Source organism: Stegostoma tigrinum, chromosome 31 (assembly GCF_030684315.1).
Source record: "Stegostoma tigrinum isolate sSteTig4 chromosome 31, sSteTig4.hap1, whole genome shotgun sequence".
NCBI lineage: Eukaryota > Metazoa > Chordata > Chondrichthyes > Orectolobiformes > Stegostomatidae > Stegostoma > Stegostoma tigrinum.
In genome coordinates, this window is record NC_081384.1 from 799,179 (window position 1) to 824,261 (window position 25,083).

The window sequence follows — 25,083 nt, forward strand, 5'->3', positions numbered from 1 at the left end:
CCTCCCCCTCTTCCCTCCCTCCCTCCCTCTCTTCCCTCCCTCCCTCCCTCTCTTCCCTCCCTCCCTCCCTCCCCCTCTTCCCTCCCTCCCTCCCTCCCCCTCTTCCCTCCCTCCCTCCCTCCCCCCTCTTCCCTCCCTCCCTCCCTCCCCCTCTTCCCTCCCCTCCCTCCCTCCCTCCCCCCTCTTCCGTCCCTCCCTCCCTCCCCCTCTCTCCCTCCCTCCCCCCTCTTCCCTCCCTCCCTCCCCCCCTTCCCTCCCTCCCCTCCCTCCCCCCCCCTTCCCTCCCTCCCTCCCCCCCTTCCCTCCCTCCCTCCCCCCCTTCCCTCCCTCCCTCCCCCCCTTCCCTCCCTCCCTCCCCCTCCCCCTCCTCCCTCCCCCTCCCCCTCCTCCCTCCCCCCCTCCCTCCCCCCGCCCTCCCTCCCTCCCCCGCCCTCCCTCCCTCCCTCCTCCCTCCCCCCGCCCTCCCTCCCCTCCCTCCCTCCCTCCCTCCCTCCCTCCCCCTCCCCTCCCTCCCTCCCCCTCCCTCCCTCCCTCCCCTCCCCCTCCCTCCCTCCCTCCCTCCCCTCCCTCCCCCCTCCCCTCCCTCCCTCCCTCCCCCCCCCCCCCTCCCTCCCTCCCTCCCCCTCCCTCCCCTCCCTCCCCCCCTCCCCCCTCCCTCCCTCCCTCCCTCCCCCTCCCTCCCCCCTCCCCCCCCCTCCCTCCCTCCCCCCCCCTCCCTCCCCTCCCCCCCCCTCCTCTTCCCTTCCCCCCTCCTCTTCCCTTCCCCCCTCCTCTTCCCTTCCCCCCCTCCTCTTCCCTTCCCCCCCTCCTCTTCCCTTCCCCCCCCTCCTCTTCCCTTCCCCCCCTCCTCTTCCCTTCCCCCCCTCCTCTTCCCTTCCCCCCCTCCTCTTCCCTTCCCCCCCTCCTCTTCCCCTTCCCCCCCTCCTCTTCCTTCCCCCCCCTCCTCTTCCCTTCCCCCCCCTCCTCTTCCCTTCCCCCCCTCCTCTTCCCTTCCCCCCCTCCTCTTCCCTTCCCCCCCTCCTCTTCCCTTCCCCCCCTCCTCTTCCCTTCCCCCCCTCCTCTTCCCTTCCCCCCCTCCTCTTCCCTTCCCCCCCTCCTCTTCCCTTCCCCCCCTCCTCTTCCCTTCCCTCCCTCCTCCCTCCCCCCCCTCCTCCTCCCTCCTCCCTCCCCCCCTCCCTCCTCCCTCCCCCCCTCCCTCCTCCCTCTCCCCCCCCTCCCTCCTCCCTCTCCCCCCCCTCCCTCCTCCTCCCCCCCTCCCTCCTCCTCCTCCCTCCCCTCCCTCCTCCCCCCCTCCCTCCTCCTCCCCCCCTCCCTCCTCCTCCCCCCTCCCCTCCTCCTCCTCCTCCCCCCCCTCCCTCCTCCTCCTCCTCCCCTCCCTCCTCCCCCTCCCCCCCTCCCTCCTCCCCCTCCCCCCCTCCCCCCCCTCCCTCCTCCCCCTCCCCCCTCCCTCCTCCCCCTCCCCCCCTCCCTCCTCCTCCTCCCCCCCCTCCCTCCTCCTCCCTCCCCCCCTCCCTCCTCCTCCTCCCCCCCTCCCCCCTCCCTCCTCCTCCTCCCCCCCTCTCCCTCCTCCTCCTCCCCCCCTCCCTCCTCCTCCTCCTCCCCCCTCCCTCCTCCTCCTCCTCCCCCCTCCCTCCTCCTCCTCCTCCCCCCCTCCCCCCTCCTCCTCCCCCCCTCCCTCCTCCTCCTCCCCCCCCTCCTCCTCTCCTCCTCCCCCCCCCTCCCTCCTCCTCCTCCTCCTCCCCCCCTCCCCCCTCCCTCCTCCTCCTCCCCCTCCTCCCCCCCTCCCTCCTCCTCCTCCCTCCTTCCCCCCTCCCTCCTCCTCCTCCTCCTCCCCCCCTCCCTCCTCACCCCTCCTCACCCCGCCCCCTCCGTTGCCCTCTCTCTATCTCTCTCAGCTCTATTTCTATATATTTGCTCACTGACCTCTCCCAAACTTTTTTCAAATTGCTATCAGTTCTGATGAAAAACATTAACTTTGCCTTCTTCCCCATAAACTGTCAGACCAGATGAGTTTCTACAACAATTTCTGTTATTGTTTCCGATGTCCAGCATCTGCAGTTTTTGTTTTCGTGAGCAATGTGGGGTTGGGGACTATGAAGTGGGAAGCTATGGAGGGGAGATCTCCAGAGGAAATGAGGTCAATAACTGTCCTGGAAATAACAGCCTCATGTTCACAGGGGGAGATGGGAGGAAGTCCCGGAGAGTTGCCATTCAGCCTGTGCCAGTTGGAAGTCAGTGTGCCAGACCGCAACAGAGTGCAGCAAGTTCAAAGGACAACAGGTCAGAGTGAGGGAGGGAGCAGAGAAATGTGCCTGATGTCACATTGGCTGTTCTCAATCTAAAAAATCAAGTACAAATAAGAAGCCAGAGAGAAGGCCCCCACAGGAGGGGTAGGGCTGGAGACGGATGAAGGGCCTGTGTGGCAGGGAGAGGACTCCTGTCCAAAGGAGTAGGAACAGAGGCGGAGGTGACAGAAGTAGAGTTCAATGTCATGTCCTGGCCAAAAATGCATTGAGGTGGTGGCATAAGGAAAGAAAAGTAAGTTCTTTGCTGAGCATTAATTGTTCATCTTCAGAGGGGTGATGGCCAGAGACTATAGTGAATACATAGCAAGGGTGGAATTAGAAGAAGGGATGGAGTCGAAGGGGAGGGAAGAGAAAATCAAAAGGGATGTTGGTACCTGAGGATTTTGGAGCTCGTGATAATAGAAAATGTTTCTGATTAAAGCGTCAAATGAGACAAAGAATGAAATGGAACCAGGGTTCAAGGCAGTTTTGAAGTGGTGCCGATGGTGAGGAAGTGTGTATGTGGTGTTACTAAGCATCAAGTACAGATGTGGTGAGAGCAGCTGTGAGTGCAGTGTTGTACCTCTTGGAACTACCTGTAACTTTGGGTGGATTTGAAACAGTTGGAATTCGTGTGAGCATCTGAGCTGAAACTGCTAGAATCAAGAGAAGGCAGTCCACACATGGGTACTGGTGCCCGGCTGTCTGCTTGTGTATTCAACTTCAGACTCTGCAATCACAGTGTATTGGCCTGTCAGTTGTTGTTGCAATGAGGAGCTGCTACCAGTGATCACGTTCTTAAAATGGTCGCTGTGTAGAAACCGTGTGTGGGGCATTATCCTGCACCAATCCTGAGTGGCTACCAACACTACACACTAGGCCAGGCTGTCCACAGGATCACGACTTGTGAGAATGTCGTCGGTAACTAGTTCATTTCAGTTCTGGAGTGTCAGAAACCTGACAATGACAATAGACATCAGTTCTTGATTTCTCTGCCAATGTGCAGATGTGCCTTGTGTGTAACTGTCCTTGCAATAGATTGTGCAATCAGAAACTGGAAAAATGCCAATTTTCTGTGTGCTACATGTGAGCACATGATTCTGTGTAGTAAAACTGGAGGATTGTTTGTTGAATACATATTCAAGAACGTGGTCCAATCAAATTTTCAGCATATTTACTTAGATGAGGTGTTGTCCTTTGATTGGACACACTTTACTACTTGTGTTAACTGAAGTATTATTACTGATACTTGTATTTACATAGTACCAATCACAGTAAAAGAAATAATAAAATTGTTTCAGATAATCACTTAGCTCTGAAGTGCAATTACTGTAAACCAGGTGGCTTCAGAGCTTTGAATGAGCTGGGACCATGTCTGGAAAAAATAGTGAACACTGACTAGAGACAGGGTTAGAGTTTAAAAAATGATTGATCATCCCCAGCAGTTTGATTGAACAGTTGAAGAAAACATTGTGTGGGCAGGATCAGAATGATTTTGTTCCCCCTCAGTGTGCATCTCTCATGTTCTCATGGCTTTTGTTGTTTTGCAGAATTACCTTTTACTCAGAGACCTGATGTCTGATAGAAAGGAGAACCCAGGATGGAACGACTTGGGCAGAGTTTCTCAACCATTTCTTCAATCAATGCATCACAGTTTCAGGGCCAGTCTGGGCTGCCAGCACAATGCCAGCCACTTGACAAAAAGAAAGCAATCTCTGATGTCCGCAGGACTTTCTGCCTCTTTGTAACTTTTGACCTGCTGTTTGTTTCGCTCTTGTGGATAATTGAGCTGAATGTGAGTGTTGCATCATCACAGAGACGCGAATAGAATTGGGAATGCTATTGTTTTCACACAACTTGTTTTGTTTGATGTCCTGAGTCTCAAGTTATAAACAGTGTGTGCAAACGCAAGTCAGAAGGCTTTCTGTATTTAAAACTGAACTTCAAAGTAAATTAATCTCTGCTGTAACTATACAGAGGCAGTCTGTATTCAGCAGGGTAAGGGTCACTCACTGTGTAACTGTACAGGGTCAGTGTTTATTCAGCAGGGTAAGGGTCACTCACTGTAACTGTGTAACCATACGGAGTGAGCATTTAGGAGGGTAATGATTCATTACATAAACTGTTCATATAAGGTTAATAAGCTGCAACCTATTTGAGCTCGTGCACTGGGAATAAACATTCAGCTGGAGCCGCGATCCTATTATCTGTTGCAGATCTGAGCCATAATGCCACCACTGTCGCTGGTTTAGCAGTTGAGTGCAAGAAAATGGAGAGTCATTCAAGTCTTGCTGTAACACAGCAGCTGTAGGGAGAACCAAGAACAAAAGAACTTCTCTAAAAATGAGGAAGAACCTTGGTACTGATAATAAATGTTCAGAAATAATGTAACCCTATTCTGTCCAGTCTAAATAGAGTTTTTAAGGAGCTCTTAGATGGGCAGGACTATATTAGAATACCTGCTTCTTGGTCTGTTTCGGTACTTGCAGCTGGGGAATGGCTGTCACACGGTCTAACTGGTCAAAATTAGCTGGCTTCATACTGATGTGATTTATACTTGGACCAGAAGTGGCAGAAAATTAAGATGAAAGATCTTGGTGGTTGAGGAATTATCACTTTCTTATCTTCCATGTGAAATAATTTCTGTCATCAAATTCATTAAAATATGATCTGGTCTTTAATCACTCAGTGCTCCCTGGCTGAGAACGGAAATCGGGGAAAGCAAAGAAAATAACATAGTATGGTGAAGATTAAGGGAAAGCCTTTAAAAACCAACTGAGAATAACTTAAAGATGAGGGTGAGAAGATGTATTATGACAGTAACCTAGCTAGCGATATAAAAAAAATTGCAAGAGAGAGGTGGAAGATTTATAAAAGACACAAAAGGCAACTTTTCTTTACACAGTTCATTCCACACGTGGTTGGTGTAGACTAGTTGGACGAAATAGTCTGTTTCCGTGCTCTCCTACTGTATGACTCTATTTAAAAGCTAAGAGAGAGGTAAGAGTGGACATTGGACTGCTGGAAAATGAAACTGGAGAAGTAGTAATGGACGGAGGAACTGAATGGGTATTTTGCATCAGTTTTTACAGTGGAAGACACTAGTAGCATACCAGAACTTCAGAAGAGTTGGGGAGACAGAGATAGTGCAGTGGCTGTCACTAAAGAGAAGTAAACTGAAAGGTCTGAAAGTAGATAAATAATCTGGACTTATCACCCCAGAGTTCTGAAGGAAATAGCTGAGGAGATTTTAGGCGCTTTGGTGGTGACCTTTCATGAATCACTGGGTTAAGGAGGTCCCAGAGACCTGGAAAATCGCTAATATGACCCCCCTGTTTAAGAAGGGAAAGAGGTTAAAGAAACTATTGGCCAGTTTGCCTGATCTCAGACATTGGTAAGATTTTAGACTCCATTATTAAGGATGAGATTGTGAAGTACTTGGATGTGCTTGGTAAAATAGGAGTAATTCAGCACAGCTTCATCAAGGGTAAGTCATGCCTGACAAATCTGTTAGAATTCCTTGAGGAGGTAACGAGCAAGTTAGACAAAGGAGAGCGAGTGGACATCATCTATTTGGATTTCCAAAAGGCCTTTGACAAGGTGCTGCACAGGAAGCTGCTAAATAAGATAAACCCCCATGGTGTCAGGGGCAAAGTACAGGAATGGACAGACTAGAATGGATTGGCTGACTGGCAGAAGGCAGAGAGGGGAGATAAAGGGGTGGTGGAGTTCCACAGGGGTCCGTATTGGGACCACAACTATATATTGTACATTAACAATCTGGATGAAGGAACTGAGGACTTTGTTGCTAACTTTGTAGACACCAAAATAGATGGACAAGTAGCATTGAGGAAGCGCGGAGGCTGCAGAAGAACTCGGACTGGCTAGGAGAGTGAGCAAAAAAGTAGCTAATGAAATACAATGTGGGAAAGTGTGACGTAATTCACGCTGAAATACAAAGGAACTTGGGAGTCCTAGTTCAGGATTCTCTTAAGATTAATTATCAGGTTCAGTTGGCAGTTAGGAAGGAAAATACAATATTAACATTCATTTCAAGAGGGCCAGAATACAAGAGCAGAGATGTACTGCTGAGGCTGTATAAGGCTCTGATCAGACCACATTCAGAATGTTGTGAGCAGTTTTGGGGCTTGTACCTAAGGAAAGATGTGCTGGTAATGAAGTGGTTTCAGAGGTGGTTTGCAAGAATGATTCCAGGATGAAGGGATGGCCAATATCAGGAGTGGTTGAGGATAGTGAATCTGTACTTGATGAAGTTAGGAAGATGAGGGGGAATCTGATTGAAACTTACAGAATGCTGAAAGGATTGGATGGAGTGGACGTGGAGAACATGTTTCCACTAGTAGGAGAGACTAGGATATGAGGGCACAGCCCCAAAGTGAAGGAATGACCGTTTAGAACTGAGATGAGAAATTTCTTCAGCGAGAGGATGGTTAATCTGTGCAACTCCTTGCTGCAAAGGGTTATGGAGACCAAATCATTGAGTGTCTTTCAGACTGAGATAGGTAGGTTCTTGATGAGTGAGGGGATCAAGGGTTACAGGAAGAAGGGAGGAGAATAGCGTTGAGAAGCATATCAGCCACAGTTGAATGGCAGAACAGATTTGATGGGCTGAATGGCCTAATTCTGCTTCTGTATCTTTTGGTCTTATTTCTGTTTCTTTTCCCTTCTCTCTCCACTTTATTTTTCACTTGTATTTTTTCTGCTTGAACTCTGTTCTTCTCACACATTCCTTGTTGACTGTGTTATGCCATATAAGCTAATGGCACAGGGCTCAGTTTCCAATGGTGGACCACCCTTTGGGAAGGAATATCAGTCACAAGTAGTTCTCCCATATGAGATGAGGTGATGAGCACACAACATCACGTGACAAATGCTGCAGTTCCTAGCTGGGGTGATGTTGATGCTACATCATTTACACGGAGTTCAACATGATGTCAGTTGTTATTGTCAGGTCTTCTAATAGCTACAGGAGCACTTTAAGGGTTGTCTTGCATCTTAAAACTCTCCACAACTCTCCAGCTGAAGCTGTGTTGGCTTGGTGCTCTGAAAACCTTGTGTTCCTTTGGTAAATGGCTTGGGTGTAGTTCCTTCTGCTGTTTTTCACCAATCACTGTCTTCGCCTTGGAAATGACAGACAGATGTTTTCCAAACTAAAGTTGTAATCGGAGAAACTGTTATAGCTGTACAAAAACATCTGTACTTTTAATAATGAGCAGAATCTGCTCCCAGAAATAACGTTTCATTTCATACCTCCAGGATTAGTAGTCTGTGCAGGAACTCGGGTTTGGAGTTTTTGAAATGTATTACTCAGGCTACATGAGAAAGATTTTTGAAGGTTTATGCTGGCAGGCTCCATATTCCATTTTTTCTTCCAAACAACTTTTAATTAGATTAAACATCTTTCGGATGCTTGCATAGTTTGATTAAAACTTGTGTGACATACTTAGAATCAGATGAACTGGAAGCGAGTTTCAGTATTTATGTAGGAACAAGACTAAGCCATTCATCCCTTTGAGCCTGCTCCACTATTCAATAAGATCATGGCTGATCTGTGGCCTAACTCCATGGTTTTTGCCCTTACCCCTTGCTAAAGATTTGTCTATCTCAGATCAAATTTTAACTATTTAACTAGTTTCACCTGTTGTTTGGAACACTCTTCCTCAAACCACCACTACTCTTTTTGTGTGGAAGTGCTTTCTAACATTTGTCCTGAATGGCCTGGCTCTAATTCTTACACTGTGTCTTCAACACTGTCCTGAAGAAGGGTGTAAACCTGAAATGGCAACTTCGCTGCTCCTCTGCTGCCTGACCTGCTGGGTTCCTCCAGCTCCACACTGTATTGACTTTGATTCCAGCATCTGCAGTTGTTACTATCTCTTACACTATGCCTCCTGGTTCTAGAATCTTCAACCAGTGCGAATAGTTTATCTACCCTGCCTTTCCTTATTACTATCATAAAGACCTCAATTATGTTACCCCTTCCCCTCTAAGCTGTAGAGAATAAAGGCCTAACTTGTTGAATCTCTCTCCAAATGTAACCTCTGAAGTCCAGGTATCATCCTTGTAAATCTGTGTTGAACTCCCTCCAGGACTAAAATATCCTTCCTAAGGTGTGGTGCCTAAATCTGCTCTCAATAATCTGCATCCCTATATTTCAGCTGTTTAGATATGAAGGCCAGTATTCCGTTAGCCTTCTTGACTATTTTCTGCACCTGTTTGTGGCTTTGTAAGGAGCTATGCACCTGAACCTCCATACCTCATTGAACATCCATTGTATTTAACTATGTGTCTTCTTAAAATAATGTACCCTAATCTATCCTTTCTCGATCCAAAATGGATAACCTCACTCTTGCTTATATTAAAACCCAACTGCCACAGCTTTGCCTGTTCACCTAGTCTGTCAATTTCAGGTGTGTGGTACGGGGGAGTGTGCTGCATAGTTGAAGGGTCAGTAGTGAGTAAATGTTGCTCCCTCAGTGTCTGCATTTCCAATGTTGCAGCAGTGATTACTCTTTAGAGGCTCTTCATTGGTAGTGAAGCACTTTGAGAAGCCTTGGGTTTATGAAAGGTACTACATGAATGTTAGTTCTTGCTGAGTTTTCAACGTTGGTCTCTGTGTTTCAGATCATGTGATGTTTCTTTACTCATCTTCGGATCTAGTAAAGAGCTCTTGCAAACCTCAAAACAACTCAAAAGTCTCACTAGTCACCTGAATAATCAGCTGATTCCTTAGTCTCTGAACTGAAGCCTGAATGGCCAGCCTTAGACTGTCAGTGAGCAGACATCTGAGGGGTTTTGGTAATATCATTTCTGATGTCTCTGCATTTCTCTTGGAAAGTTACCAACTCTGAAATTTTAATATGTTTCTTGTTTCTCAGACAAATAGTGGCATTAAAGAGAACCTAGAAGATGAAATTTTAAATTATGACTTCAGAACTTCTTTCTTTGACATATTTGTAAGTATTGAATTCTACCTATATATCCATCCAGAATTAGACCTTTCCACCCTACCTCACTTTGAATAATTATTCACCATTGTCCCTCTGCTTCCTGCAGTCACTGGCTGTGTTTCGTTTCCTGGTATTGCTGCTTGCCTATGCCCTTCTCAGACTCCATCACTGGTGGGTGATCGCGGTAAGGAATCACTGTCTCTGTCTACCCATGTTTGGGTTGGGATGATGAATGCTGGTGTTTCGGAGCTTGAACTGTGCAAGCCATGAATCTATTCATGCTATTTACAACAGGCAGTGAGGCAAAGGCTCGAGGAATGTCTCACTCAACTCCACATAGGTTGATAACACAGAAAGCACTGAAAATAAACAACAGGTCAGTCAGAATTGATCTCAAGAAATGTTTTAATCAGCTCTGTCCATGGGCACATATGTCAAATGTTAGCCTGTCCCTCTATAATCTCTATAGATACTGATTGGTCTACATATTTCCATGCTTTTTCTTCTTAATTGCATTTCAAATGTGATCTGAACTAAAGAACAAGTTTCCATGAGACTTTGAGCATCTGGCTCATTTTTCCTTCTCTGTTGTGGCTTCTGTCTCTGAGAACAGCGTATTGACTGACTTCAAACATTTATGATCTGGTGTTGAGACAGTTAATTATCAACAAATGCTTACTGATGTGTTTGATTTAAAGGGATTGGGTATCTGTCAGGTCTCTTCTTGGATTAACTATGCTGCCTGTTGCATTACTGAACTGGATAGTGCGCAGATGTCTCAGATTCCATTCTTTATCTAAGTTAGTTAATCTCATGTGGGGAGAGTTTGGGATTGGGGGAGGGGCTGCATTAACTTCAGTCAATAGAGCAACAGTTAACACCACCAGAGCCTCTGCTATTAGAGTAATGGTCAGTAAATGTTTAACTCACCAAAAATTTTTAATGACTAATTATTATTCATTGTCTTGTTGTAGTCCAGTAGAGAGGTCCATTAATAACCTATAATTAACAAGTAAAGCTCCTGTTGGTGACAGGTTGGAGTGGTGGTAAATCAGACCTTGAGGGCTTTGTCATGCAGTGGTATTGTTCCTACCTGAAAGCTAGGATGTCCAGGTTCAAGTCCCAGCTGTTTCAGAGCTATGTAATAATGTCTGTCAATATTTTGATCCAAGATACAGAAATTATACCTGGAGACAGATTTTTCAAAGAACTGGCACAGACACAGTGAGCTGACAGACCTCCTGCTATGCTGTAAGGTTCTATGGACGAAAAGGATGTGTTTGTTTCATAAACCACTGTCCAGGGAGAGAAATCCCCTACTGACTTCCAGGGTTGGTCTGGATGTGAGGAATATGGTTGTGACACAACAAGCAAGTTAATTAGTAACATATCGTGAACTCAGTACTTTTTTAAGTGGCCTGAATCTCTCTCATCAGCACTGTTATTGATTCATGTGTTTTGTTACAGGTCACTACTTTAATCACCAGTGGCTTTTTAATTGTAAAAGTCATTCTTTCAATTCAGGTAGGGAGACTTTAATTTTACAATAATCCCTGTCTCATTGCATCTGATCTTTAAGCTCCTCTTGCTTTCTCAGGAACTGGCTTTGAATTTTACTCTGAGAAGTTTGTATCAAAATTCCCCTGAGCCCCATGTTGTCTGAAGTTCCACTGACCTGCTCTGCCTCAATCTTTTAGAGAAATCACTGAGAATTCCTCTTTAGAATGCCACCCACTTTCTAACACCTCTCCAAAAAAGCAACAATTATTAATGTTTGGAAATAGTGAAGTCTTGAACAGCCCGGGTTTTGTTCACGGCTCCCTGTTGCAGTTCAGTGTTGTGTGGCCATTTGTTCAATGTCAGGATCCAACACAATTGTCTTAAAATGCCTTTTCCTGAGGATAATCAGGTGTTCCCTTTGCAAAAGCAAAATACAGTAGATGCTGTAAATTTGAATTTAAAACAGAAAATGCTGTAGGTTCTTTTGCAGGTCAGGCAGTACCTGCGGAAAGAGAGCGAGATAACACTTCAGATCTATACCATTGGTTATCTGTTGGGAATGTCATATTAAAGGCGCAAAGGTGAAATAGCCGGTGCCTGGCCATCAGAACAGACTGCAGCAAACCTGTCGCTACCTCAATAAAATTCATAATGAGCAAGTGATCAGTGTCTTTATTTCTGCAGCAACATATGAACAGATGTCGTCCTGAGTGGAGGAAGTGACTTCTGTCATTTTCTGTGCCTTCTGTATATTTATCTGCTGTGGAAGAATGCACTGAACGTAGGAGCCAATCAGCACCTTTATCTTTGTGAACTCATCACCTTGTTTACTGTTAGTCTAGTGCACCCACAAAGAGGCACAAACATGCTTATGTCTCAGATTGGGGCCAAGGAATTTCCTTGCTCCAATCCTTAATCTTCCTGCCACTTCAGCAGAGGGCAGTAGAAATTAACGTCTATAACAAAACAAGTGACCATTGGCTTAACGGAGTGACCGGTACCACTGATTCCCAGTGGCCAATTAGAGAGCAAAGTGATCTTATTTGGAGGAAAATAGTTACCTGTCCTCCTGGACCAGTTCTTCTACTAGTTCTACTAGATTTGTTGCTAATGGAGAGCCTGGTTGTTTGTATCCCTGTGATATATAATTTCCTGAGCTGAGTATTACCAAGTAGATATGCTGTTTAATGGTGCTGCAATACACTGTCAATCTGCTGTTCTTTGTGAATGTGGATAGTATTGAAATGGATCCTTCCTTTGTGCAGTTCCAGACAACAGGTGCATTTGGTTATGTTCTACCAATTGTTTCCTTTGTTCTCGTTTGGCTGGAGACCTGGTTTCTTGATTTTAAAGTATTGATTCAAGAGGCACAGGATGAACGATGTGAGTAAATGTTCAATCTTCCTTATAATTGAAATGAAATTGTTCCATCTTTGCTGTGCCTCTCTGTGTCTCTCTCTGCTTGACTGCGGTGTAAAACACCTCCTGGCTGCTATCATTTCCTAATATTCATTGATCAAAATTAGAATGATTATGGTAGAGTCATCTGACTGGATGGATGCTCTGTGAGATTATTTGCAAAATGATGTAATCGATAAAACAGGCAAGTTTTATTCCTTGAATCCCAATACTGCATGGTCACAATGATGTAATATTTTGTAGATTATGTTAGGATAAGGTACTGACTTGTGATTTATACATTTAGTCTCATCTGTATACATTGTATAGTGACCTCTGTATGCTTACACTTACAGTTTCCTTTAAGCCTGTATTCAACATTGTATATGTACAAGCTGCACTGTTTATGGTTTATTTGAAGTATACCTTTTTTGTTAAATGATTTTTATGGCAAACATAAACAGTCCAAGGTCTCTGCCGTGTTTCTGGAAGGTTGCCTGTAAATTTCCTAGGTTTTAATGTCTTTTTGTGATGCCCCATGGTCTAGCTCATAGGAATTTGGGATTAATTGTAACGTCCAACTGAGGGATAATTAAACCAGGACACCAGAACCAGTAATCCTGTGCCTGTTTGAAAGTTGTAGGTCAGTTCTAATGTTTTCAATTGCCATTTATTTACTTTGCCAAAGCTTTATGCATGTGAACACTAAGACCTCTTTGCCCACATTAATATTTGTCACATAGCTAATCATGATTTTCTTATGGAAGTAATTGTAATTTGTCTCTATCCGTTTCAGTGTACCAGACATCTCATGCAGCATTTGTGCACTCACCCCTACTGTATCCCAGAGGTGTATCTGAGGGACAGTTCTACTCTCCTCCAGAGTCCTTTGCAGGTACCTGACTGAGTGGCAGTTTCTTACTCAATAACAGCCCTTCAGAGAAGCCTTGAGCTGGTTGGAGAAGGATAATGTGGAAGAGCTGTTTGGGCACTTTGGGGGCAAGTGAAACAGCGAAATAGAGAGAGTGTGGGATGGGGGCTGGTCGGAAGGAAAAGACAGGGTGATGGTGGGAACTGAACTGTAAGTGGGACTCTGGGCTTTCATGCCAACTTTCTAAATGTAAAACTGAGGCCTGAGTTAGGCCACAGATACCCAAAACCTTTGTCTTATTTACAGAACGTTCTAGTATAAAGTAAACAGGCCATTCAGGCCTCCTTGTGTGCTGGTATTTTCTTGCATTCCTATTATAAATCTGCTTCACTTGACAGGCTCTGAAGATGAGTTTGAATGTGAAGGTACCGAAAGGAGAGCAGTAACACCACAGGTAAGGGCCAACCTGAAATTCTCAATTGTGATAATAAACTGCAGTTTGTGGTGGGTGGGAGAGCTGGTTGGGACGGCGGCTGCTTCTGAAATTCAGTATTGCTGTCTTTAAACGGTAAGTCTTTTACCGTCTTGTCAAGCCCTCCCATTCCCTCTCCATCTCCCTACCTTCCCATCCCAGCCCATCACTTTACATCCAAACAAAAAAAAACCCAAATAACTGCAGATGCTGGGAATCAGACAAAAAACAGAAATTGCTGGGAAACCTCAGCAGGCCTGGCAGCATCGGGAGAGAAAGCAGAGTTAACATTTTGGGTCTAGTGACTCTTCTTCAAAACTGATTGTAGCCAGGAAAAGATTGGTATATATGCTGAAAATGAGGCGGGAGGAGGAGTAAACAATAGGTAGAGAAGAAGCTCAGAGAGATTAGACAAATTAGGCCTTTATTCTGTAGAATTGAGAAAGTTAAGGAGTAATACAATAGAGTCTTCAGAATATTAACAGGGAAAGACAAGATAGATAAATAGGTTGATGATTCTAGAATTGGGGAGTTCAGGGTGGTGGCAGAGGCAGAGGGATTGTGGGCAGCATGGTCTAAGAATTAGGACCAGACCATTTAGGAGAGATATTAGAAAGCACTTCTACATGTAAAGAGAGGTGGAAGTTTGTAAGATAATAAAATGTGAGGCTGGATGAACACAGCAGGCCAAGCAGCATCTCAGGAGCACAAAAGCTGACGCTTCGGGCCTAGACCCTTCATCAGAGAGGGGGATGGGGGGAGGGAACTGGAATAAATAGCAAGAGAGGGGGAGGCGGACCGAAGATGGAGAGAAAAGAAGATAGGTGGAGAGGAGAGTATAGGTGGGGCGGTAGGGAGGGGATAGTTCAGTCCAGGGAAGACGGACAGGTCAAGGATAAGGTTAGTAGGTAGGAAATGGAGGTGCGGCTTGGGGCGGGAGGAAGGGATGGGTGAGAGGAAGAACAGGTTAGGGAGGCAGAGACAGGCTGGACTGGTTTTGGGATGCAGTGGGTGGAGGGGAAGAGCTGGGCTGGTTGTGTGGTGCAGTGGGGGGAGGGGACGAACTGGGCTGGTTTTGGGATGCGGTGGGGGAAGGTGAGATTTTGAAGCTGGTGAAGTCCACATTGATACCATTGGGCTGCAGGGTTCCCAAGCGGAATACGAGTTGCTGTTCCTGCAACCTTCGGGTGGCATCATTGTGGCACTGCAGGAGGCCCATGATGGACATGTCATCTAGAGAATGGGAGGGGGAGTGGAAATGGTTTGCGACTGGGAGGTGCAGTTGTTTATTGCGAACCGAACGGAGGTGTTCTGCAAAGTGGTCCCCAAGCCTCCGCTTGGTTTCCCCAATGTAGAGGAAGCCACACCGGGTACAGTGGATGCAGTATACCACATTGGCAGATGTGCAGGTGAACCTCTGCTTAATGTGGAAAGTCATCTTGGGGCCTGGGATAGGGGTGAGGGAGGAGGTGTGGGGGCAAGTGTAGCATTTCCTGCGGTTGCAGGGGAAGGTGCCGGGTGTGGTGGGGTTGGAGGGCAGTGTGGAGCTCGGTCATTAAACACCATCCAGCGGATTCACTGACCAGCTGGGCCACCCAGTGACTGGCTGAGAAAACCAAAGGGTGACTGGCCATTTGGGCAAGGGGTTGACTAACCAGTTGGGTGAGAGGGTGACTATCCTGTTGTGCCGGTGGATGACTGGCAGGTTGGGTGAGTGGATGACTGGGTGGATGAGAGCGACAGAAGGTAACTGACTGGTTGGGTGAGTGGTTAATTGAGCAGGTACACAAGGATTAATTATCCATTTGAGCCAGAGGGTGACTGACTAGGTGGACAAGAGGGTGATTGCTCTTTTCATTTTGCAGGAGAAGGAATATGTGCGTCAGGGTCGAGAGGCAATGCAAGTGATGGAACAGATACTGGGACAGGAGGCATGCTGGAAGTTTGAGAAAACAAATGTGGGTAACCGGTTGTGAGCTTGCTTAGAATTATCTACCCAACCCATTCTTGGCCTGTTATGTATGTTTTACAGCTTTTGTTTAACCTTTCACAGACTTGTTGCAGAGCACTTACAGATCTAACTGATAAAAGATTGAGGTTTCCAAAGTGGTATTTTGAACTGTGAGAATACAGACCCAATCCAGGGCATACGTGTAGTGAAATGTCATTTACTAATGGCAGCAGAATCATGAATACTAATGTTCTAAACAAAGACCCACCTGTTAAGTTGGAACATTTTATTTTCTAGTGGAACAGTTTAAACACTTGGAACTGTTCCATTGTTTGTGTTTAAATATGTTCCTGCCCCTTCTGCCCTCAAATTCTGCAGACATGCAGCAACTTCCTGAGCATGTTGCTAGCCACACAGCACCCGTGCAGCTTCTCCACTGTGACCACCATGGTGTTGGTGAAGATTCATCCAGTTCCAATGGCTCTGAGAGTGATCCAAAGGGAACCTATGTTCACCCAAAAAAATGAGGATCAGAAATCAGGGCGCACCTTTGTTGATTTTGTTGTTTGTTCTGTGAGGAATTGATCTGAACACTTCAATTAGTTTGCAACCTCTCATTAACTGTCAAGTACCTGTAATCCTGGTTGTGAATGATTTCTCTGCTTTGTGGTGGTGAAACTCCCAGGACAAAGCTGTTCAGGATTCGAATCTGGAAGCCAATGTGGTACTTAGCTGCTTTTCTGTCTTGTGCACTCGGGCTTGCTCCAAGTGACTTCACAGCCCATTCAGAGAATGATTGCTGATTGATCACTGAGGTTTGTAGGTTGCATAGAACCTACTTGAGCTCCCATTCTGAAATTGCTTCCAGTGGGATTGTATTGAGTATTGAAGAATCTTGCTAATCTGGGATCTCTGTTACAGGAGTACAATGATGTTGTTTACACATTTGAAATCCCATATCATGGCAGGAGCTTCATTCTAAAGGTAAGAACTTTGATGCTGAAGCACAGTGATGTGGCTCAGGATAGGATGGGGCTCCCTGCCTGAGCAAAGGGAATTTACTCGAGGAAGAAAATATTGAAACATAAAATATTCAACATGAACAATTCAGCAACATTTTCCATTTCACTGTACAAACAGACTGACTCCAGTCCATCTGTGCAGAATTAATAAAGAAAGCTATTCCCTTCCAAATCTGTCATTGGACTGCAGTTGCAAAGTTGATCTTGGTCCTGTAAGCAATGAGTGAATTTGTTGTTGGTAGCATTTGCTTCCAAAGGAACTGCAAGCCTCAATTCCTTCCTTGCTCACATTTCAGAAGCACTCTCTCAATCATCCCGATTTCCTCATATGGTCTCCGTGAGCTAAATCAACATGCTCAAAACTGAGGAAGAGGGAGAACTTTGGGTGAGTGCAGAGCAGAAGGTTGTAACCCTAAGACAGAGCTGTGGGGTGAACATGGACATAGAATGCAGGATTTGCAGCTGGAATAATCCTGTGGTACTGGACAATTCAATTTTTGAGACGTTGACCTTGGCTGCAGGCTTTGATCTCAAAACAGGCAGGCTTCTAGGATTGAAGTCTTCTGTGAAATTTGCTTAATAGGTTTCAGCTTTCAGAGTAAATGACTCAGCACAAAAGAGGGACACTTGTTCAGAACAACCAAGGCGTGACTGATGTGGAAATGAAAAATCCTCTCACCGGTTCAGTGACAGATTGAAGACACACTGCGAATGTACTAATCTAGAGTCTCACAATGTATCTAACCCCAAACTGTAGCTGTCCTGGAGTGTTTAATGAGGATATCGTAAAGGGAGCTTTTTTATTGTAGCTAACCCTGTGCTATACCAGTTCTTAAAGGATTTGGAGGATACAATGTAAAGGAACCTTCACCTTCAGCTTACTTTCAGTTTAAAAGAGCAGAGGGTGTTTTATATCTAACCCCTTGCTGTGCTGGAAATGTCCAATGAGGACAGTGTAAGGAAACCTTACTCTGAGGCTGTTCAAACATTGTTTCTGTACTGACTCTCTGTGTCCTCACACTTCCAGGCCACGCTTTCCTGTAACCCAACTACTTGCAATGTGAAAATCTTTTTTCTCATATCACATTTGCTTTTGTGCCCTCTCATTTTCATTCTTTTTATGAGAGTGAGCAGTTTTACATTATCCATTGTACAGCTCCCTCGTGATTGTGAAAACTTCAATCAGATTTTGCTTAACCTTCTCTCCTTGGAAAACAGTCATAACTGAAGAGTTTCATCTTTGAAATCATTCTCATATATTTCTTTGCAGGCTCTACAATGCATTCACATCCTTCCTACAGTGGGGCACCCAGAACTGTACACAGTAGTCCAGCTGAGGTCTAATTAATGTCTCATACAAGTTCGGCATATTCTTGTTCCTGTAATCTGTTACCTTCTTCATAAAGTGGAGGATATTGTATGCTTTATTAACCATGCAGTCCACCTGTCCTCCTACTTCAATGACTTATCCAGCTGTCTTTTTTCCTGCACACCTGTTAGGATAATACCCTTTGTTTTATATTTTGTTTCCATGTTCTTTCAGTGAAAATGTGTCACTGCACGCTCTGTATAAAACTCTAAATGCCACTTATCTGCCCAATGCACCAACTTGTCAATGACCTTCTGCATATTTACCATGTGCTGCTCACGGTTTACAATGCTTCGAACTTTTGCATCAGCTACAAATTTTGAATTTGTCCTTTCTACACCAACGTTAGTGTGATTACATATTAGTGGAAAAGTAACGGTACCATCAATGACTTCTGGGGAGCTCTGCTACAAATGTTCCTCGAGCCCAAACACATTGATTAATCATTACTCTGTATCTCATCGCTCAGCCAATCTTATGTCCACAGTGCTACTGCCCCATTCATTCTGTGAGCTACAGCTTTTTTCATGTCTGTTGTGTGGCTCTGTATCAAACACTTTTTGGGAACTCATGTACACCACATTGACAATATTGTTGTCATCAGCTCTGTCTGTTATCTCTCCAAACAAAACTCCAAATTAGTTAAACACAAGTCAGAAGGGGTTAAATGGTCTACATCTGTTCCTATTTCTTACGATCTTGTTATCTTAAAGGGTAGAGGTAGCTGTACTCTCCATTTAAAAGAGCAGAGGACACTTTATGTTATATCTAACCATGTTCTATATTTGGTTTGGTGCTATTGGTGTTTACAGTTCCGTCATTCGAAACTCATATAAAATACAATTATTTGGAGCATTCCTGTCAGGTGGGGGTGTGTATTTCGCACCAAACTCTACAGTTCCCAAATGAGCCACACTTTGGTGTGAGCTGGATTTGTGGAGTGGAGCAATCCCAGGTTCAGCCTTTTTTACACTCCGCGTTGGTCAGAGTGCAACAGCACAGAGGTCAGTTCCTGGGTCAGTGGCAAGTACAGTTGGATTTGCTTGACAACTTTCATGATGTGTCCAGGTTCAGGTAAGCCTTCCCTGTGTCCACATACCTGAACCTGGGAGGTTGTAGTGTCCATGTTAACATGTGGTTCTTCTTCAGACACTCCTGCAATGCCCTCCTGAGCTGATATATCAAGAGGTTATTCTTCAACCTGAGAAACTAGTCATGTGGAACAAAACAGTTACTGTTTGCCAGGTACTCCTGTTATCTGAAATCACAGTTCTCCTGGAAATGTTTAATTGCAGTGCGATGCAGCTGAGAGTATCTAATCCGTACTAGCTTTCCAAAGCAATGGGAATGGAGGGAAACTGTGCCAATCATCAAGAATTCATAAACTACTGAGCGGTGCTTTCTGTAATGAAAGGTGTCGTGGACTTGGGCAGATGACTGAATGAGGCTGAGATAGTTTTGGGTCTCGGGTTTTGTTAACTAGGATGTTAACACCCACATCCTTGATCAAAGTTACCTTTCATTCATTATTATACTTTCAACGCCTACTACGATGGCAGTTTGACTTCATTTTCTTTCAAGTATACAGTCCTACTGGTATTTATCCTCTTTGGGGTTTGTCACAACACTCACTGGGACATTATCCCACACACACACCCTGTCTCACTGGGATACAGTTCCCCATACATGCTGACTCGCACTCTAGTATGGATCCCCCACACACGCTGACTGTCACTGGGATATTGGTCCCACACGCCTTGAGTCTCACTTGGGTACAGTCTCACACACACTGACTCTCCCTGAGGTTTGGTTCACACAGATTGTGATTCTCACTGGGGATATGGTCTCTACCCCACTGTGAGGCCATTCCATCCACATGAATCTTGTCTGCGGTATCAGTTCCACATATGCTGGTTGTCACTGTTATGCAAGTGTCTTTTGAGTAAAAGTTTGATAGTTACTGATCAATAAAATCCTTTTGTGAAGTGGGAAAATTACTTGCATGTTACCCAGATTTCAAAGTCAGCCTAAATGAGGTTTATTTGAATCTGCCCCGCCCCACCCCCCAAGTGCAGTGTTTAACAATGTACCTCATTCAGCATTTTAATTGTCTGATTTGATGGGAACAAGAGCAGTAATTGACAATCCTGGTTCTTACAGGTTCTCCAACGAATTGATGATAACACTATAATCACCTATGATGTTTCGGCAGGAGCTGCAGGAGGAGTCGTTTCTCCCAGGTCAGGATTGAAAAATTTGTACATCGTCTTTTGTGTCAGCTATTTGCTGATTGCATAACGTCAAGTCTATTTGTAGGTTCTCAAATAATTAGGCAATTTGAGCCCATATGCAGCAAGACCTGGACAATATTCATGTTTGGTCTGATCATTGTGTACCAAGTAATGACCATTTCCAATAAGAAATAATCTAACAATCACAATTTGACATTCAATGATGTTACCATTGTTGAAGCTCCCACCGAAACATTCAGGTGTTACTATTGACCAGAAGCTGAAGTGTACCAACTGCATAAATACTATACAGCTACAAGAACAGGCCAGAGGCTCAGATTCCTAACTTTCCTTGTGACTTGCCAAAGCTTGACCACTGTCTGCGAGGTACAAGTCAGGAGTATGAAGGAATAGTCTCCACTTGGCAGGAGGAGTGGAGCATTGTTTAGTGCAGCAGAATAAGGTGATTCTGCCCAGGTACATTTTTAAATTTCATTTTCAGTTTTCTGGTGAAGTTAGTTTCAGGTATTTACAGTTCAACCAACAGTTTTTATATTTCAAATCCATGTCGGAACTCTGAACAAAAACAGACTCTGCTGGAAAAGCTCAGCAGGTCTGGCAGCATCTATGAAGAAAAATCAGAGTTAACATTTCAGATCCAGTGACCCTTCATCAGAGGAAGATTCTGTTCCTGATTTACAGCATTCATAGTTCTTTCAATTTCCATGTTGGAACCGTTTTCAACTGCAAGATGCATCACAGCAAATGCCAACTTTCTCCTTCTCCAAAGTGGGCATGGGCATACACTTTCTATCAGAGGTCAGTGGACAGAAAGTCACAAACATAAACCTCATCTGATTTTTGTTCCCTGTCTTAGCCAGGGGCACTGACTTCATGCAGACCAGGACAGTATCTGCTGCTCAGACACTACTTAACTAGCAAACCAGCAATGCTGCTGATCAGGCCACTTTTAAAGGGACAGGTGCCCAGGTTTTCAATCTCCTGGCTTGTGTTGACTGCTTTCATTGTGCTGAGGTTGAACAATGGCTTCCGTGCAGTGCAACAGCACTGGAAAATTTTCCAAAAGTTGTGACTCTGATATTTCTCATTTTGTTTCTGTAAAACACATGATATGATCATTCCCTAATATGTAATGGTGATGATCAATTTGCAGGGACTTTGTGAACGTGCGTCGTATTGAGAGGAAGAAAGAGATGTATATTTCTTCTGGTATGTCAACCACTCATGACTCCAGACCTCCACAGAACAAGTATGTCAGGTACGAGGCAGCTGAATAAAACCAGGGCACCAGATGCTATATTGGAGAAAGAGAATAGGACCATTGAAACTATGTCAGGGTGGAATGGGATAACACTTTAAACTTATCTGATGGAATGACGTGTGGAACAATGTTGCATTGTACTGTTGGTCAGTAAGCTGACCTGTTCAACACACAATGAAAAACCCTGAGCTCCCTGCAGCTATTGGGAGGAACTGGACTGGGAACTAGCAGAACAAGTGGGCATCAAAGCAGCGAGATCTAGAGAAAGTGCGTAGACTAAGAGAGTGAAGGATATAGAAACAGTGCTGTACACAGACTGGGCAAGGGAGGATACGATGACAGCACTGTAAACAGACTGGAGTGAAGAATGCTGGGGCAAAGTGATCAGCAATATTAGCAGCAGTGTGATTTTTCTCTTTAAGAAACATGCGTTGTCTTTAAAGAAACATTTGCACCTTTCCCTGTTCTCCCAGCAACTGAACTCAGGATGAAGTTAATTCACTAATGAAAACTTAATGAGAAACACTGAACCCCAGCAGGAGTGTTGACAAAAGGAGAATGAGGCTGTCAGAAACTCTGTAGCTGTTTAAAATCTCCCTTAATGTGGAATAGTATAATATATTCCAGTGTAGAGCGGGATTAAGAAGAAAGCTTTATCCTGAGTGATAATGGGAACTGCAGATGCTGGAGAATCCAAGATAACAAAGTGTGGAGCTGGATGAACACAGCAGGCCAAACAGCATCTCAGGAGCACAAAAGCAGATACTTCGGGCCTAGACCCTTCATCAGAGAGGGGGATGGGGAGAGGTAACTGGAATAAATAGGGAGAGAGGGGGAGGTGGACCGAAGATGGAGAGTAAAGAAGATAGGTGGAGAGAGTGTAGGTGGGGAGGTAGGGAGGAGATAGGTCAGTCCAGGGAAGACGGACAGGTCAAGGAGGCGGGATGAGGTGGTAGGTAGGAAATGGAGGTGCGGCTTGAGGTGGGAGGAAGGGATGGGTGAGAGGAAGAACAGGTTAGGGAGGCAGAGACAGGCTGGACTGGTTTTGGGATGCAGTGGGGGGAGGGGATGAACTGGGCTGGTTTTGGGATGCAGTAGGGGAAGGGGAGATTTTGAAACTGGTGAAGTCCACATTGATACCATTAGTCTGCAGGGTTCCCAAGCGGAATATGAGTTGCTGTTCCTGTAACCTTTGGGTGGTATCATTGTGGCACTGCAGGAGGCCCATGATGGACATGTCATCTAGAGAATGGGAGGGGGAGTGGAAATGGTTTGCGACTGGGAGGTGCAGTTGTTTGTTGCGAACTGAGCGGAGGTGTACTGCAAAGCGGTCCCCAAGCCTCCGCTTGGTTTCCCCAATGTAGAGGAAGCCACACCGGGTACAATGGAGCCCCAAGTTGACCTTCCATGTCAAGCAGATGTTCACCTGCACAGCTCTCAAAAACTTCTCTTTTGACTCCTCCCACTTCCTACAGACAAAGGGGGTGGCCATGGGCACCCGCATGGGCCCCAGCTATGCCTGCCTCTTTGTAGGTTGCGTGGAACAGTCCCTCTTCCACACCTACACAGGCCCCAAACCCCACCTCTTCCTCTGTTATGTTGATGACTGTATCGGCGCCACCTCTTGCTCCCCAGAGGAGCTCGAACAGTTCATCCACTTCACCAACACCTTCCACCCCAACCTTCAGTTCACCTGGGCCATCTCCAGCACATCCCTCACCTTCCTGGACCTCTCAGTCTCCATCTCAGGCAACCAGCTTGTAACTGATGTCCATTTCAAGCCCACCGACTCCCACAGCTACCTAGAATACACCTCCTCCCACTCGCCCTCCTGCAAAAATCCCATCCCCTATTCCCAATTCCTCTGCCTCCGCCGCATCTGCTCCCAGGATGAGGCATTCCACTCCCGCACATCCCAGATGTCCACGTTCTTCAAGGACCACAACTTTCCCCCCGCAGTGGTCGAGAATGCCCTTGACCACGTCTCCCGCGTTTCCCACAAAACATCCCTCACACCCCGTCCCCGCCACAACTGCCCCCAGAGGATCCCCCTCGTTCTCACATACCACCCCACCAACCTCCGGATACAACGCATCATCCTCCGACACTTCCGCCATCTACAATCCGACCCCACAACCCAAGACATTTTTCCATCCCCACCCTTGTCTGCCTTCCGGAGAGACCACTCTCTCCGCGACTCCCTTGTCCACTCCACACTCCCCTCCAACCCCACCACACCCGGCACCTTCCCCTGCAACCGCAGGAAGTGCTACACTTGCCCCCACACCTCCTCCCTCACCCCCACACCTCCTTGCTCACCCCCATCCCAGGCCCCAAGATGACTTTCCATATCAATCAGATATTCACCTGCACATCTGCCAATGTGGTATATTGTATCCATTGTACCTGGTGTGGCTTCCTCTACATTTGGGAAACCCAGCGGAGGCTTGGGGACTGCTTTGCAGAACACCTCCGCTCGGTTCGCAACAAACAACTGCACCTTCCAGTCACAAACCATTTCCACTCCCCCTCCCATTCCTTAGATGACATGTCCGTCATGGGCCTCCTGCACTGCCACAATGATGCCACGCGAAGGTTGCAGGAACAGCAACTCATATTCCGCTTGGGAACCCTGCAGCCCAATGGTATCAATGTGGACTTCACAAGCTTCAAAATCTCCCCTTCCCCCACTGCATCCCAAAACCAGCCCAGTTCATCCCCTCCCCCCACTGCACCACACAACCAGCCCAGCTCTTCCCCCCCACCCACTGCATCCCTAAACCAGTCCAACCTGTCTCTGCCTCCCCAACCTGTTCTTCCTCTCACCCATCCCTTCCTCCCACCCCAAGCCACACCTCCATCTCCTACCTACTAACCTCATCCCACCTCCTTGACCTGTCCGTCTTCCCTGGACTGACCTATCCCCTCCCTACCTCCCCACCTGTACTCTCCTCTCCACCTATCTTCTCTCCATCTTCGGTCCACCTCCCCCTCTCTCCCTATTTATTCCAGAACCCTCTCCCCATCCCCATCTTGATGAAGGGTCTAGACCCCGAAACGTCAGCTTTCCTGCTCCTGCGATGTTGCTGGGCCTGCTGTGTTCATCCAGCCTCTCACGTTGTTATCTAAGCTTTATCCTGATATGCCTTTACTGTACAGCAGGTGGTGGTGCTGCTTTGTGCCTGCATTTTCTTCCATATTTTACTCTGTCGGTAAACTGATCCCTTTAAATCTCTTACAGAGGCGAGAATGGGCCTGGAGGGTTTGTGGTACTGAAATGTCCTCAGAACCCCAGAGCCTGCACCTTTCTTTGGATACTAAATACAGATTTGAAGGCAAGTATTAAAAGTTGAGGAAAAGGTTTACTTGATCGACGCTGCCAGGGACAGGGAAGTGTTCAATTCTTACAGCAGAGGGCAAACTATATGGATTTGTCTAGAGGCTAGATGACCCTTTCAAATGTTTGGAAACGTGAGGCATTTTCCTTAGTTTGGTGAAAATCAAACCTAAACAGTAAGGTGACTTCCACATTACTTTCTTCAGATGTGGGGTTCCTAATGCAGTGTGTACTGCTCGTGAGTGAGGGGACATAAGGAATGAACATATGGGAATGAGAAGGACCTTCCGCAGGCTGACAGGCAAAGAGCAAGGCCAGCTTGTGGGTCACGTTCCTACTTGGAGCATGAATGCTGACAGAGGGATACCAGAAAGTAGCAACATGAAATGGAAAC

The 25,083-nt window shown here is 46.2% G+C and overlaps 1 protein-coding gene across 5 annotated transcripts in view; it reads left to right on the plus strand.

Annotated features, from left to right (window-relative positions):
* stard3 (StAR-related lipid transfer (START) domain containing 3) overlaps window positions 1-25,083 on the plus strand; it is a 40,554-nt gene that overhangs the window by 7,507 nt on the left and 7,964 nt on the right. For 3 of the 5 annotated variants that reach the window (XM_048560607.2, XM_059638632.1, XM_048560611.2), the window contains 13 exons: window positions 3,836-4,080; window positions 9,185-9,262; window positions 9,363-9,440; window positions 10,724-10,780; window positions 12,022-12,139; window positions 12,951-13,049; window positions 13,424-13,479; window positions 15,363-15,455; window positions 16,370-16,432; window positions 18,989-19,084; window positions 20,000-20,079; window positions 21,245-21,349; window positions 24,594-24,687. In XM_048560607.2, coding sequence (XP_048416564.2) covers window positions 3,886-4,080; window positions 9,185-9,262; window positions 9,363-9,440; window positions 10,724-10,780; window positions 12,022-12,139; window positions 12,951-13,049; window positions 13,424-13,479; window positions 15,363-15,455; window positions 16,370-16,432; window positions 18,989-19,084; window positions 20,000-20,079; window positions 21,245-21,349; window positions 24,594-24,687 — 1,212 coding nt within the window. In that variant the 5' untranslated portion in view covers window positions 3,836-3,885. Of the gene's footprint in view, window positions 1-3,598; window positions 3,695-3,835; window positions 4,081-9,184; window positions 9,263-9,362; window positions 9,441-10,723; window positions 10,781-12,021; window positions 12,140-12,950; window positions 13,050-13,423; window positions 13,480-15,362; window positions 15,456-16,369; window positions 16,433-18,988; window positions 19,085-19,999; window positions 20,080-21,244; window positions 21,350-24,593; window positions 24,688-25,083 lie in introns of those variants that run through there. The other 2 variants (XM_048560608.2, XM_059638633.1) reach the window with 2 other exon arrangements.